Source organism: Micrasema longulum, unplaced genomic scaffold, assembly GCF_059751315.1.
Source record: "Micrasema longulum isolate JH-2025_06_02 unplaced genomic scaffold, ASM5975131v1 h1tg000639l, whole genome shotgun sequence".
NCBI classification, from domain to species: Eukaryota; Metazoa; Arthropoda; class Insecta; order Trichoptera; family Brachycentridae; genus Micrasema; species Micrasema longulum.
Genome location: NW_028277835.1, coordinates 1383726 through 1397198, shown reverse-complemented (window position 1 = coordinate 1397198; position 13473 = coordinate 1383726). Strand labels below are relative to the sequence as shown.

The window sequence follows — 13473 nt, the reverse complement described above, 5'->3', positions numbered from 1 at the left end:
AGATTTAATGAAAGATCGCGTCTTCTTGGTGCCATATCAGATATGTGGTAAGTATGAAAGTTATTTTGGCGTAAGTATAGCCTATGAGCTCGCCAATACATGACAGATGACATTAACATAACCATAGAAAAACATAGCAGTTGAGCTCTCAGAAGTAAAGCAACGTGAATGCAGCAATGCTTGAACTACATGTCAATAATATTCTAATAATAAATAATATTATTTGGCCATACGGAACTTTAAAGCACACCTTGGTTTAATTACTAATAGTATTTTATCGGTTAGGTAGGTGTATTTAAAAAAAAATGTTGCGTACCTGAAAAAAGCACAAATAATTATGTTTTTGTAAATGATGTCAGTAGCGACACTCAGAGAGTGGCTTTGTGACGTTTTGACATTTTTTATAAGAAATTCATGGCGTAGCCGAAATACTGTTATAAAAACGAGGATGTTTTTGTTGATTGACGTTAGCAGGCGCTACCCAGGGGCGACTTTGTGACGTGAGAAATTATTTTAAAAAAGAGATTAATGGCGTAGCCGAAATATTGTAATTAAAACGAGGATGTTTTTGTTGATTGACGTTAGCAGGCGCTACCCAGGGGCGACTTTGTGACGTGAGAAATTATTTAAAAAAAGAGATTTATGGCGTAGCCGAAATATTGTAATTAAAACGAGGATGTTTTTGTTGATTGACGTTAGCAGGCGCTACCCAGGGGCGACTTCATGACGTGATGAAATTATTAATTAAAAAATTTTTTTTCATTTTACATAGCGTAGCCGAGATAAGAAATTGCGTGGTGTTTCGAAATTTAACCGTGTAGGTAGCCACCTAGTTACAATATTATTTTTGTATTTGTATAACTCCTGTTTTATAATGTGTATGTATTTATCGCTATAAGAATTAAACTAAAGATAGTTTTTACTTTTAATCGCTATCCGTTTTTTAAATTATGTTTGTAACACTCAATAATATTTATTTTTCAAGTATTTAATGTTATTTTTGCATTTTAATTAATATTGTTAATATAAAGCGTATTTTTATTTATTCGAATTTACTAGACTGTTTTTATTACAAAAAATAAAAATGCATATTTCTCTATGTATTTTTCTGTTATAAACAATCTATTAAAATAATACACATCAAATTTCCATTGTCTGTTGATTTTATTTGCAATCTTCTTTTTTTTCGATGGTTAAAACTCTAGGAAATTCAAAGACAATAAAATTTTTACTGTCATATATTGGCGAGCTCACACGCTATACATAGCCCGTTATTTTACTATGTGTTTTTATTATTTTAATTCCTCGTCACAATAATGATATTCTAATTAAAATTTTATGAATTTAATGCCCGAAATTAAAAAAAAACTTAAATCTATTCTGAAAACGTGTAATTTGGAAGATAATTGAAAAAGCTTAAATATTTTATGTACCTATGTTTATTAATACAGAACATGAAACGAAATTTCTTAGAACTAATTCCAACATGAAAAAAGAAGAAAATTATTTACAGAGCCAGGCCCATAACTAATGAAGTTCGTAATTTTTACTCTTCACTTATATCTTAATTCTAACACAATGTTACCGGTGGTTTCACTTATGTGGAGAGTTGACGGATGATGGTCCGAATGCTGTGTTTGGATGGGCGATTTCATGAGCAGGGATCTGCCTTACGTTGGTGACGACAACAGCCAGCTAGAAGACTGGCCATCCGTGTCTGGGACAAACGCGCTGGCGATGCAGGAAACTAGCGTTTCTTGAAAGACGATGGAGGTCCTGGATATGAAGGGACCTTTGCGGCTGGAAGGCGGCCTCCGACGACCCTCGTGGAGTAGTCGCAATCCACAAGGTTTGTTACGTAGCGCGGTTGGCTACCTTGTACACTCACTTTCACTTCAACTCCTCAAATTCGACTCCCACGACTCTTGACCTTTTCCAAGTGTCGCTGCATCGTCTCCGTGACCAGGAGTATGATCGCGTAGACCCGACTCACTTTCTTGACAGCGCTTTCGGCTGCGTTCTGACTGTCCCAACTTTTCTGTTCCGACTGTTTTTCCCACTGGTTGGAGTGGTTTTATAACGCCTAAGTGAAGATCTCTTGCCTTCTCCCTTTCACTTATCACTTTGATTTGCTGTCTCTTATCAACACTTACTTATAAATAGGTACCTTTGTAATATTAAAATCCAAAATATGATGTTCTACATATTATTTCTTATAAAACTGAATTACAATAAACTTAGACCATAATGTGTGTAATATAAAATATGATAAATTGAAATACTCATACACTTAACTTAGAAAACTTAATCATGAAACTAATTTATACCTATGAAGATTAAAGAAGTAATTATTCACTATTATATTGGGAATGGTTCGCCTCCTAGTTTAGTGGTTGGCGCGTTCACCTACCATACTTGAGGTCTAAGGTGGATGTAAAATGTTGATTTCAAATGTAGTTCTACGCTGCCATGTTTTATAGTTCCTGGACTTGAACTTGAACGTAAAAACTGCCCATCTTGCCATCATACGTATTATAAATAATCGCTGGTACATTGCAATTGGAGCACTGATGCAGTGTCTTATGTACCATGGACGTGGATAAAAAAGTGATGGTGTAGAAGTTTATTAGAGTTTATAAATAGGTATATCAAAAGTTTGAATAATTGGAACGCATACATAAGAAGATGTATAAATTTTGAAAATGCGAGGTTTTTTGTTTGTGACTGAGGAATTAATTTTGGGTTTTATTTAATTAAAAATATTATGTTTTCCCCAGTGGAAACCATGGGTCGATATTTATTGTTAATGTTGTATTTTTTTAATAGAAAGGGTTTTGGCATTCTAGGTAATTCGCCGCTCGGTCATTCAAAATTAACCCAAGGTATATTGAATCGTTATTGACTTGAACAGTAGACGGAATAATATTATTTTATGAATGGCTCAGGTAAATATTTCTATAATGGATTTACTTTTACCGCAGTAATTAATGAGGATCTTTTCAGAAATGGTTAACGTCAAACCAAAAGGTTATTATTTTAACAGAGAATTTTTGTTGAGAAATCCTAAAACAAAATAATGTACTGGAATGTAATATTATTTCGTATTTAAATATTTTAAAATATTGCCGCGTTTTATCCTAATAAAAAAATTAATTTCATGGATAATGAAAATACCTGCTTAAAGGCCTAATTTTAAAAAGCGATACATTATTTAGCGACATTAAGCATATTATTCAGCAACTACTACATACTGTAAAGTTCTAACTGAGCAATTTCAATTTTGAATCAATTATTTTTGTCAGCCTCGTGGTTTAATGGTCAGTGCGTTTGCCTACCATACAAGGGGTCTGGGGTTCGATTCCCGACATGGTTGATATAAAATATTAATTTAAAAGGGTGTTTTAATAAAAAAATATTTCATAGGCCCTGGACTGGTACCTGAAGGATAAGACTGATCATTTTACCTTTATATAAAAAAAAAAACCAAGATACGATGCGATTGGTGTACCAATGCAGTGCCCTATGCACCATTAAGTGCAGAAAAAGAATGAAGATGATTTTTTAGTTAAATCATCACAAGAGAAACAAGTACAATGATCCTTCAATCTTCAGAATCATTAGAATAATGTACAATATAATAATAATAATAATCTAATAATGTCTACTTATTCAGTTACTCTTGAGACATAGTTATGTTGTAGCAATCATTATCAAAATATTTTTTTTATACATTAAATGCCATAGTGCTTTGATAATACAAATTTGTTTATGTTATTTTTGTTTTATTTTAGAGACAGGTGAAAGGCCTACTTTATAAGAAACATTAACCCAGCGTTTCCAATAAACTTCCTTTGAGGTACACCCTACGTTATAATATTTATCATACAAATATTTTATAATAATATTGACGGTTTAAAAGCTAAGTGACCAATAATTTTAATCTGTGTAAGTGACTGAGAGCCGCTATAGCTAAAATTGAGCTTTTGTTTGTAAGTTGTAAGCTGCGTTGTATAAGCGAACACTTATAGAAATCAGTCTTAAATTTTGGCGTTTATATCAAACATTATTTTGTAGGACGTTTATAAAATAAATGCAATTATATCACATAAAATTTTACTTATTTTTACGAATTGTTGCCAGCATTAATATTAATCTATTTTGGTATTTATAGTCCATATTGTTTTACATAACACGAGTCTTACCTACATTGTTTTCGAATTGATTCAAAATAAAAAACCGATTTCAATTTATAGTTTGTCCAATCTAATTGACTCTCCTGCGAAATTCAAATTCAAAATTGTATATCACATCAGTCATCAAGCTTTTTTACCATCAATTTGAAAATTTCACTACATTTATCATTAATCATCTATTCGTATTTTAGCAGAATATTTTTCTCCGTCTTTATGGATTTCATAAAGCCTTTGTTCCAACAAAGCTCCCTTGAGAGCAGATCTTTGATGCAATTCAAGTATAGATTCAGTGAATCGGGCTTGAAGATCATCACGCTCATTTACCACCTAAAAAATAATACATTATCTGTAGTTAAATAAAAAATGTACTCCAACCATATGACATAACATGGAATATTTGTTGGTACAAAATTTTTCATATAGGTATTTTAGTGTTATAATTATGATTCTTTTATCTGTCAAAAACAATACTTTGAAATTACCCAAAACGATTTTTTAAAACCATTGTAAGGGTCATTTCATAAAGTATTTCTTGACAATAATAATTTATATGGTGAAATTTTTTTCAAATATAGACTCATTGCATAAATTATAATTTAATGGTGAAATCTCACTGTGTTTTAATTTGATTGATAGTTCACATTATTATTATATGAACATCCAGAAAAAAATCGTTTCCTAGAATATCCATTACTGTAATGATAATAAGAAAATCAATTTACCTTTTCATATTTCTGTTCTAAAATATCATACTCCCATTTGATTTCTTCATGTTGTTTGGACAATGAAGACAAAATTCGTGTTTTACTCTGAAAAAAAATAATACTTATTATTAGGTCTACAAATAAGGTAAGATTTTTTTTTAAATTTACAAATGAAATCAATATTACAGAATAATTGGATAAATGTGTATTTCTGCCATGCAAGTAGTTTATGATACAAATAAGTGCTTTATTATCTAAAATGAGAATTGTTGTGGACTTAGAATCAGAGGTCCTAGGTTGAAATCCTAATTGCCTTATTTTCCTATTAGTTTTCTAGCTCAGTCATAGTTATAAATGAGGATTGGTATTTGAAAACAATTTTAACAAAAACATTTAAGTAATGAAAAAAACTATGTCAATTTATATAATAGTATCGTGTTATAATATTAATACTTTTTGTTTTATTAAAAAGTACAGATGTTTTCTTATTCTCAAAAGATTTATTATTTCTTGTACACAAATAATCATCAAATAATTCAAAGGAAGGTGTTTCCTCCCACATTGAATGTTTATTAAATATTAATTTATTTTGATTATGTTTTGAGAAAGTATTTTGTATTATAAAGAAGCCATTGTGTTTAAATTTGTCAAAATGGTAACACGCTTATAATGATAAAGGATATTAATTTTGTCCGCTTGTTCAACATTAGATGTAGCTAATAAAAAGATTTTACTATAAATAATAAACCACAGAATAATAAATTATTCAAACTATATTTTTAAGTCTGAATGATTGAAAAGACAAATAACATAAAAACATAGATTTTTTTGCTCCACAACAGGCCTAGACCAATTACAATGACACAGAACACCTAGCATTGAGATGCATTTTCTTTACTGTGATCTGACTAGGGATCAAACCTAGCTTTTGTGCCTTTGGCGAACATGTTGCACAGTGAGGGATGCCTAAAAATAAAGGTAAGAATTGATTACTCCTAATGCTTCTTTGTCTCTCAGATGATTCCTCTGTTGTCTTCTTAGTTCAGCAGCTTCAGCCAAAGCTATATTAAGTGGTTCTGCTAGTTTACGTCCGTCTGCCAAAGCATCGCTTGCTGCCTTTTCTGCACGTTCTCGACAACGCTGCAATTCTTCCATTTGATTCTGGAATGGAAAATACAGTTCGGTCAAAAACATAAATATGTCATTCATCTTTCATATTGCTTTCAATCTTGATATAATTTGAAACGGAAAAGAATAATAAAATGGGTTTTTATTACTCCACATAAAAAAATGTTCTTATGAATACTAATGAAACATTTTGAATGACAAATTTGACAAAACAAGTTAGAAATGCGATAACACATAATTTTTTGAGCTTTATCAACTGACAAAATCCTCTAAACTTTCTGGGTTTCGTTTCAAAGTAAGCCGACTAAAAAACTCACTTAAAGTTTGTTTTTTTAACCTAGCCGGATTGAAGCGGGGGACTCGAATCTCCCTAAATTCACATTTAATTCAATAACTTGAGTATTAGTGGAGCGATTTACTTCATATTTTCTGTTAACTTTAGAAAAATATTTTTTTTGGTAATTTTTATTTTTCAATAAATTAATTGAATAAAATAATATAAAATAAAATAGATAAATTAGACAGCTAAAATTCATCTTCCACATGGTAAACTCCTGGAAATGTTAAAGCTAATACACGATCCGTTGTGAAACAGACCATGTACAAGTACGTACATTTCGAGGAGTGTTTCTGCTACCAAATAGATTTGTTACAAAAGTAAGTTCTTTGCGACATTTGCACTAATTTTTGTTTCACTCTAACATATGCAGTGTAGCTATTGGCAAAGTAGCGACAGAGCAAGACAGATATATCGCACCAAATTTTTTATCTGTTTGGCTAACTCTGACCGGACATCTGTCTCAGCTTTTAGTCATTCGCCACTTGCCACTTGCACATTATCAGCAACCTGCATTGATATTATGGTAGTGCTTCTAAAGCAGTTCTAAAAATGTACCTATTATTATTATACGCATAAAACCATTTGTTACAGTTTTTTTCATTTTTAGTAATAAAATGGCCGGATAATAATTTATTTTCTGCTTTTTTTATTGTAAGATACGAAAAATGACGTCTAATACCAATAATTGCTATCTTATTATTTTTATTTATGTTCATTGAATGGCAGTATAATAAATTATATTGTGTTCTTTATTTTGAAAAAAAACTTTCATGGGCTCTTTTGCTACGTTGGTACATGTTGCGAAGTATTTTTTTACTTTCCACCCTCGATATATGATAAACAAATATAATGTAATACATAACAAAATAAATAATATGTGAAAACCCTTGATTCACTATTTATGTGTGCAGTTATTTTTAATTTAAATTTTATAGTACATTTTTTTATTTTGTACCAATTATATATATATTGTTTTTTTTACCGAAGTGTGATTTGTAATTTGAAATCTGTAATATTTTACCTAAAAAAATAAAATAAAGAAAATATTTAATACCGTAAGATATAAAGTTATTCCGGTAAAATAGAGGGTTTGGAAAATATTGAACTAAAGCGTAAAACCTAAAGCGTAAAACTGATCACCTTACCTTTTACATGACAAAAAATATACATACACGCTTCAATTAGTGCCAAAACAATGCCCTATGCACAACTGGGTGCGGATCAGGAAAATATAAATTATAATGTTGGGTTTTTAAAAAAAAAACTATTGATAATACATCTCGTGCTAACATTAAAACATAAAAGTAAAACAAAAAAAATATTTTCAAATAATTTATGCACCCATATTTGAGAAACCCTGACTGCCACATACTGTTGCGTGACTATTTCTTAGACGGTTCATTCGGCGAGATACGCTGCACCGTGTGGACCAGATGGGACATGCGACGAGACGAAATGCGTAATATTTTGATCCATATGAATATGAATAGGTACATTGGGGTAATTTCGGACCCCTTCGGAACCGGCGTAGTTTTTGGAGTTTCAGTACGGTAAAGGTTAATGTTTTCTGGTTCAAAGGCTCATCCATTGAAACAATTAAACGGAATTATGATAGTATCATGTCCAATAAATGTGGAAAATATTTTCGTATATTTCGTCGAGGTAAACATTGAAACTGATTTTTCTCAGTTTACTCAATAATCATACCGAAAATATATGCCACATGAGTATAAAAATAAAAATATTGATGAAGAAAAACAGTTTTTTGAATTTAATTGTTCCCAAAAATTTTATAAAAAAATTGTATCAGTGTCGCATAAAATACTTAAGTAATTGCTTTTGTGATTTAAGGAGAGTTAACCCATGGAAACCATAGTAAAAATTCAAATACATTAGGGCACCTCTATGAGATGATTGGAGACATATTACTTTGGCATGGATGGTATACATACCTTCAAGCTGCTTATGAGAGCTAAGTTGTTGATAGTTATATCATTGTAATAGTTTTTAAGGTCAGTAAAAGCATTTTCATGAGTTTTAATGAGTTCGTCCAGCTGTTTGTTTTTACGTTCCTCAACTTCCAATAGATCTGTCTTTGCTGCTAAATTTATATCTGTAAGGGATTTCTGTAGTCGCCTTTCAGCTAATGTTTTAATTTCTTGTAAGCGTTCTTCAAATTTGGCTCGTTCTTTGCTTAGCTCTTCCTGATGCTTCTGAAAATAAAATAAATATGTTACTAATTTGATGAAAGTCAACAGAGTTAATTTGTCTTTGAGAATTCTTAATCAGAAGAAATATTTATAAACTTAAATGATAGTCCAATAAAATGAGCACTATGCAAGAAACAGGACAGTTATAATTTAGACACTTTTTAAAATTTGAATTCATTGTCATATTTTAGAAGAAAATAATGTAAGTACTAAACCAGAAACGTCAGAAAAGAGTGCAAACGACACCCACAATAACCCAAAAAAACTCAGTGTGCACTTAAAAATCTAATATTTTTACTTCAGTAATATCAACTGATCAAATACTCAGTAAATATGGATTTTCAAACATAGGTGATTGGTGAATGTTAGATATGTTTAGGTGATCACCTTACATAGTGCATAATATTCACTACTTTGCCTGTTTGGACATCTATATTTCTTAAATTCATCAGTTGATTTTGGTGAAGGAAAAAAGCTGAAACCTTTATTTAAAATCATTGTGAGATTGGATTGAATTACTTTAGCTGCAAGGAATTGCCTGAAAATACTTTTCAATTTTCATATATTTTACACTTGTTAGTTTATTAATCTCATTATATGGTAGTTGATTTATTTCGTCAATTTTTGAAGCCTATGGTTCGATGGTCAAAAGTATATTTTCTCACCAATTTGACTACTCTCAATTCTTCAGCTGCAGCATGTTCAGCTTCCACCAGTTTGGCTTTCAGGTCTCTACAGTCTGCTATCAGCTGCTTTCTCTGAGCTTCATGAGTGGCTTGCTCTGCCTTAATGGCAGCTTGCCCTTCCAATTGAAGTGCTCCTTTCTCTCCCACCTGCTCCCACAATAAATGCTTCACTCGGCGCTCATGTTGTCTCTCCTCTTCTTCAGTGGCTTCTCGAGTATCCTCTGCTTCTTGTTCCTTATTTCTGAGGTATTCAATAAGTCATATATATATTTATTTCATTAACAATATTTTGAGTGTACCCAAATGTTTGTGGCCATGTACTGGATTTTACTCCCTACGGATTTTGTCAGGATTCATAGATATTATAAGAGTTGGAAAATATTTTAGAAAAGAGAATATAGAAGTCTACATATTTACAGAGCTTATCACAACCTGTCATGGGAACAATTGGCATGTTTAATTTAATTTTTTTTCTTCAATTTATTGCATATGTATGTCATTGTTATTTTATCAGAGCTAAATGCATAATGATTTTTCGAAAATGCACAGGTCCTTACCAAAGACGGTACACATTCGATTGGTAACACATTTTATGTGAATGCAACGCTTTATCCTCAAGGGACCACTGGTTAAACCTAAGGATGTTAAGAGCACTCGCCCCCTACCTGATAGCATATTTTATGGATCTGAGCTTGGAGGTGGAGATTCAACAAAATGAGAACTCTCACCCTCCATACAGAAGCCAAACTCTCTAAAGACCTAGGCTTGGAGAGCAAGAACTTATTCACGGGAAATCGCCACAATAGGTTTTCACAAGTCGCAGTAACGTTAAGAGCTTATAATATAGCACTGACCCCTGTTTCAAAGAATAAAAATAAGAAACACATTCATTCACAGATGAAAAAAATATTTATTACCTATCAACGTAACTTACACATTTATTTATTTATACATCAACAATTCAAAGAACCATTTATAATAAACAGTTTTACAGAAGTAATCACAGCAGTGAACCATTATGAAATACAGAATATGAAATAAAATAGAATAATTAAAACTTAACAGTTCAGTGAAAATAAAATATCTTTAAAAATGTCAATTCAAAATTATATTATAATAAATTAATAAAAATACAGCAGGTCCCAGTTAACCTACCTTACTTCAGCGTTTGATTCCAATAGTTTGTTTCTAGTGATTTCCCAAAATATGCGAATTTTGTCTCTTTCCAACTGAAAGTAATTTCTTTCTTCTCTTTCTTTATCCAATTCTTCCTTGACTCTCCAAGTAAACTGTTCTAATTTCTCACGAGTCATCTCCTTCATATCAACTCCATCAATTACAGATGCTTTTGAAAATTAATAGAAATAAATAAGAATAATTATTTTAGCAACAAACATAAACTTTCATTATTAGGTTATTAATACAAATCATCAGTTTAATTACTACAATTTTTTTTTTTTTTTTAGTTGGGCTTCATTCACAAGAACTAATGCATTTTCATGGTTTTTTTCATTGCACTTTTATTCAAGAAAAACATTATGAATAAAAGCCAACCAATTGATATTTTATATTTTTAAATTTAAATAAAAACTCTGATTAGTTGTTATTTTTATTCCAATATCATGAATCATAATAAAAGTGCATTCATTTTCTATTGACTGATACTCTCATAACATTTTGAAATACTTGTTAGGAAAATAGAAATAATTATTGAAAAAAATTATTAGTTAGCGGAATCAATCTAAAGTAGCAAATTGCAAAAAATTTTAACGTTTCACAAACTTTGTGAAACATTTTTAACGTACAGAATAAAATTAAAATACTTAGTGTTTTATGTGTACCACTTTATTTTTTAACTTAACCAAGACAAAACACTCTGCCTTCTTTATGGTTGATAACAAACCCTGAAGACTTTGTAACCGAAAACCCCGTAATCAACCCTAAAGAAGGTAAAGTATTATGCCTAAACTAGTTGGTTAAAATTAAAAAATTAGGTGGTACATAAAAAAAAAATTGTTGCTAAAATATTACTTACCGCCCTGTTTGGATTTTTTTGGCGGCTGAAAAAAAACATCAAGAATGAAAAATAATTAGAATGTTTTATTATTTCATGAGCGTGAAAGTTTAAATTTCAAGAAAAAGTAAATATAATTGTTGAAATAGCTAATATTTTACTAATTTCATTAATTTCTCTGGAAAAACGTATTTTTTATATAATGTTTAAGAGTATTTACCATTTTTATTTATTTTTTGTTAGTATATAATTAAAAGTATGAAAGAACTTATATTGTGAGGAAAACTACTGAAGTCAATACTTTTTTATTTATTGGTTTCTATAGTAACAACACACCCTTTCAGTTTATGGTCTGTGGTTATATTATAGTAACTATAGTCTATGTTCACTATTGACCTGTAAAATATTGAAGTAAGCAGAAGATTCTCTATGGTCAGCTCGCGGCTGGTTTTGTTCATAGACTCAACACTAAACAGTGGTTTTTCAACTACTTACTACTAGAGATGAAAATAATCGACTAAATTTACTAATCGAATGAATCATTCATTTCCGGTATACCATAGACAATAGACACAGAAATTTATTCAAAGACAAACTCCGTTTTTCAGGAGAAATATCCATGCTTTGGGAATGCTTGGTACTTTTTTTCCTTTATAAGAAAGAGCCTTCTACCAAAATGTGATAACATCGGCCAAAAACAAGTAACACAGATTTACAAATTAAAATTAAAAACAACACAAATAGAAAAAAATAACAATATGAGCACAAGCAAAAAACGATACAAACATTGCATGAAAACTTCAAGTTAGTTACATTCTAGAATATTTTCAAATGTTTTGTATTTTTATTTTACTTAGACTAATAATATTATATGAAAAACAGAAGTCACGTTCCAATACGGATTTTGATTCTAGAAAGCCGGAACGTGAATACAAAAAAAATCGTGTGTTTATTGTAAATAGCCCTAATAAAAAAGTAATTTAAAAAAAAATATATTTTAAAAACAAATCAATACTGATTTTCAAACAAACAATGGGAAAATGTAAACATGGCTTGAAAATTAAAAAATACCACCCGTAGAGCAACAAATTACAAACCTACATAGGTAGGTACGTTAGTTTGTTTTTTTTAAGAAATATTTAGATAATCGAAATACAAGCATTCGAGAATTGCAAATAATTGAATTCAAACATCGAATCAATCGATTTTTTTTACCGTGAAAAGTAAGAAAACGCCAAAAAATATATATATTTATATATATGTTGCTGACTGTTGGATGGGGGGGTTATACAAATAAATACACGTGTAATGTCAAATAACAAAGTAAAAAATAGTAATGAGGAAGTTCATCCCTACGGGAAATTTTATATAAAACATATTTTATTACGCAGGGTAAAAATAAGAACAATAAATTGTAAATTTCTTGAAAATGTATGAAAGAAAGTTCGCCAAAATCAACCAATAATATAACGTTGTGATAGTTATATGTCGGCCTCGTGGTATCATGGTCAGCGCGTTTGCCTACCATGCAAGAGGTCTTGGGTTCGATTCCTGACATTGTTGATATGAAATATTTATTTATAAGGGTGTTTTCACACTAAAATATTTCATAGACCCTGGACTGGTATCTGAAGCGTAAGACTGATCATCTGACCTTCATGTAACACAAAATGATCAAAATACGCTGCGATTGGTTTAGCAATGCAGTGCCCTATGCACCATTAGGTGTGGAAAGGGAATGATGAAGATGATGATAGTTATCCTATTTCCGGGAAACAAACTAACAGACGTGAACTGAATACGTCACACGCAGATTAATTTCAAAATAAAATCAAAATTAAAATTATACCTAGTGCTACGACACACAAAAATGATAAAAGTTGTGAATGTTTACCTACATCTTAATCAGCTCAGGTTAGCCCCTTTATATTATAAACACGAACCCATAGCAACAATTAATTTAACATTACATACTTGAATTTTATTGAACACGAATGATATTTTGCACTTCCAAAAAATCATTAAAATTAATTACCAGTGCTTTTGAAATGTCATGTCAAAATTCATATCTCGATTGTCTCGAAATGTCAAGTCCGAAATCATATTTCGACTGTCTCGAAATCATATTTTGATTGTCTCGAAATCTCAAGTCCAAAATTATATTTAGATTGGCTCGAAATGTCAAGTTCGAAATCATA

At 30.6% G+C, this 13473-nt stretch overlaps 1 protein-coding gene across 1 annotated transcript; it reads right to left on the bottom strand.

The window, feature by feature from the left end:
- Positions 1 to 2154: 2154 nt before the first annotated feature.
- LOC148279963 (dynein regulatory complex subunit 4-like) lies at positions 2155 to 10769 on the bottom strand. The gene is made up of 6 exons (XM_088229142.1): positions 10417 to 10769; positions 9241 to 9502; positions 8318 to 8578; positions 5891 to 6058; positions 4916 to 5002; positions 2155 to 4520 (listed from the first exon to the last, which is right to left on the bottom strand). The coding sequence occupies exons 1-6, from the start codon at positions 10581 to 10583 to the stop codon at positions 4362 to 4364; spliced, it is 1104 nt and encodes a 367-aa protein (XP_088085268.1). The 5' UTR covers positions 10584 to 10769; the 3' UTR covers positions 2155 to 4361.
- Between the last annotated feature and the right edge of the window lie 2704 nt (positions 10770 to 13473).

Coding starts and splice junctions, on each gene's coding strand:
- LOC148279963 (XM_088229142.1), bottom strand. CDS start 10,583: ATGAAGGAGATGACTCGTGAGAAATTAGAACAGTTTACTTGGAGAGTC. Junction 9,503..10,416: donor GAATCAAACGCTGAAGTAAG/GTAGGTTAACTG, acceptor TGAATACCTCAG/AAATAAGGAACAAGAAGCAG. Junction 4,521..4,915: donor TAGAACAGAAATATGAAAAG/GTAAATTGATTT, acceptor ATTATTTTTTAG/GTGGTAAATGAGCGTGATGA.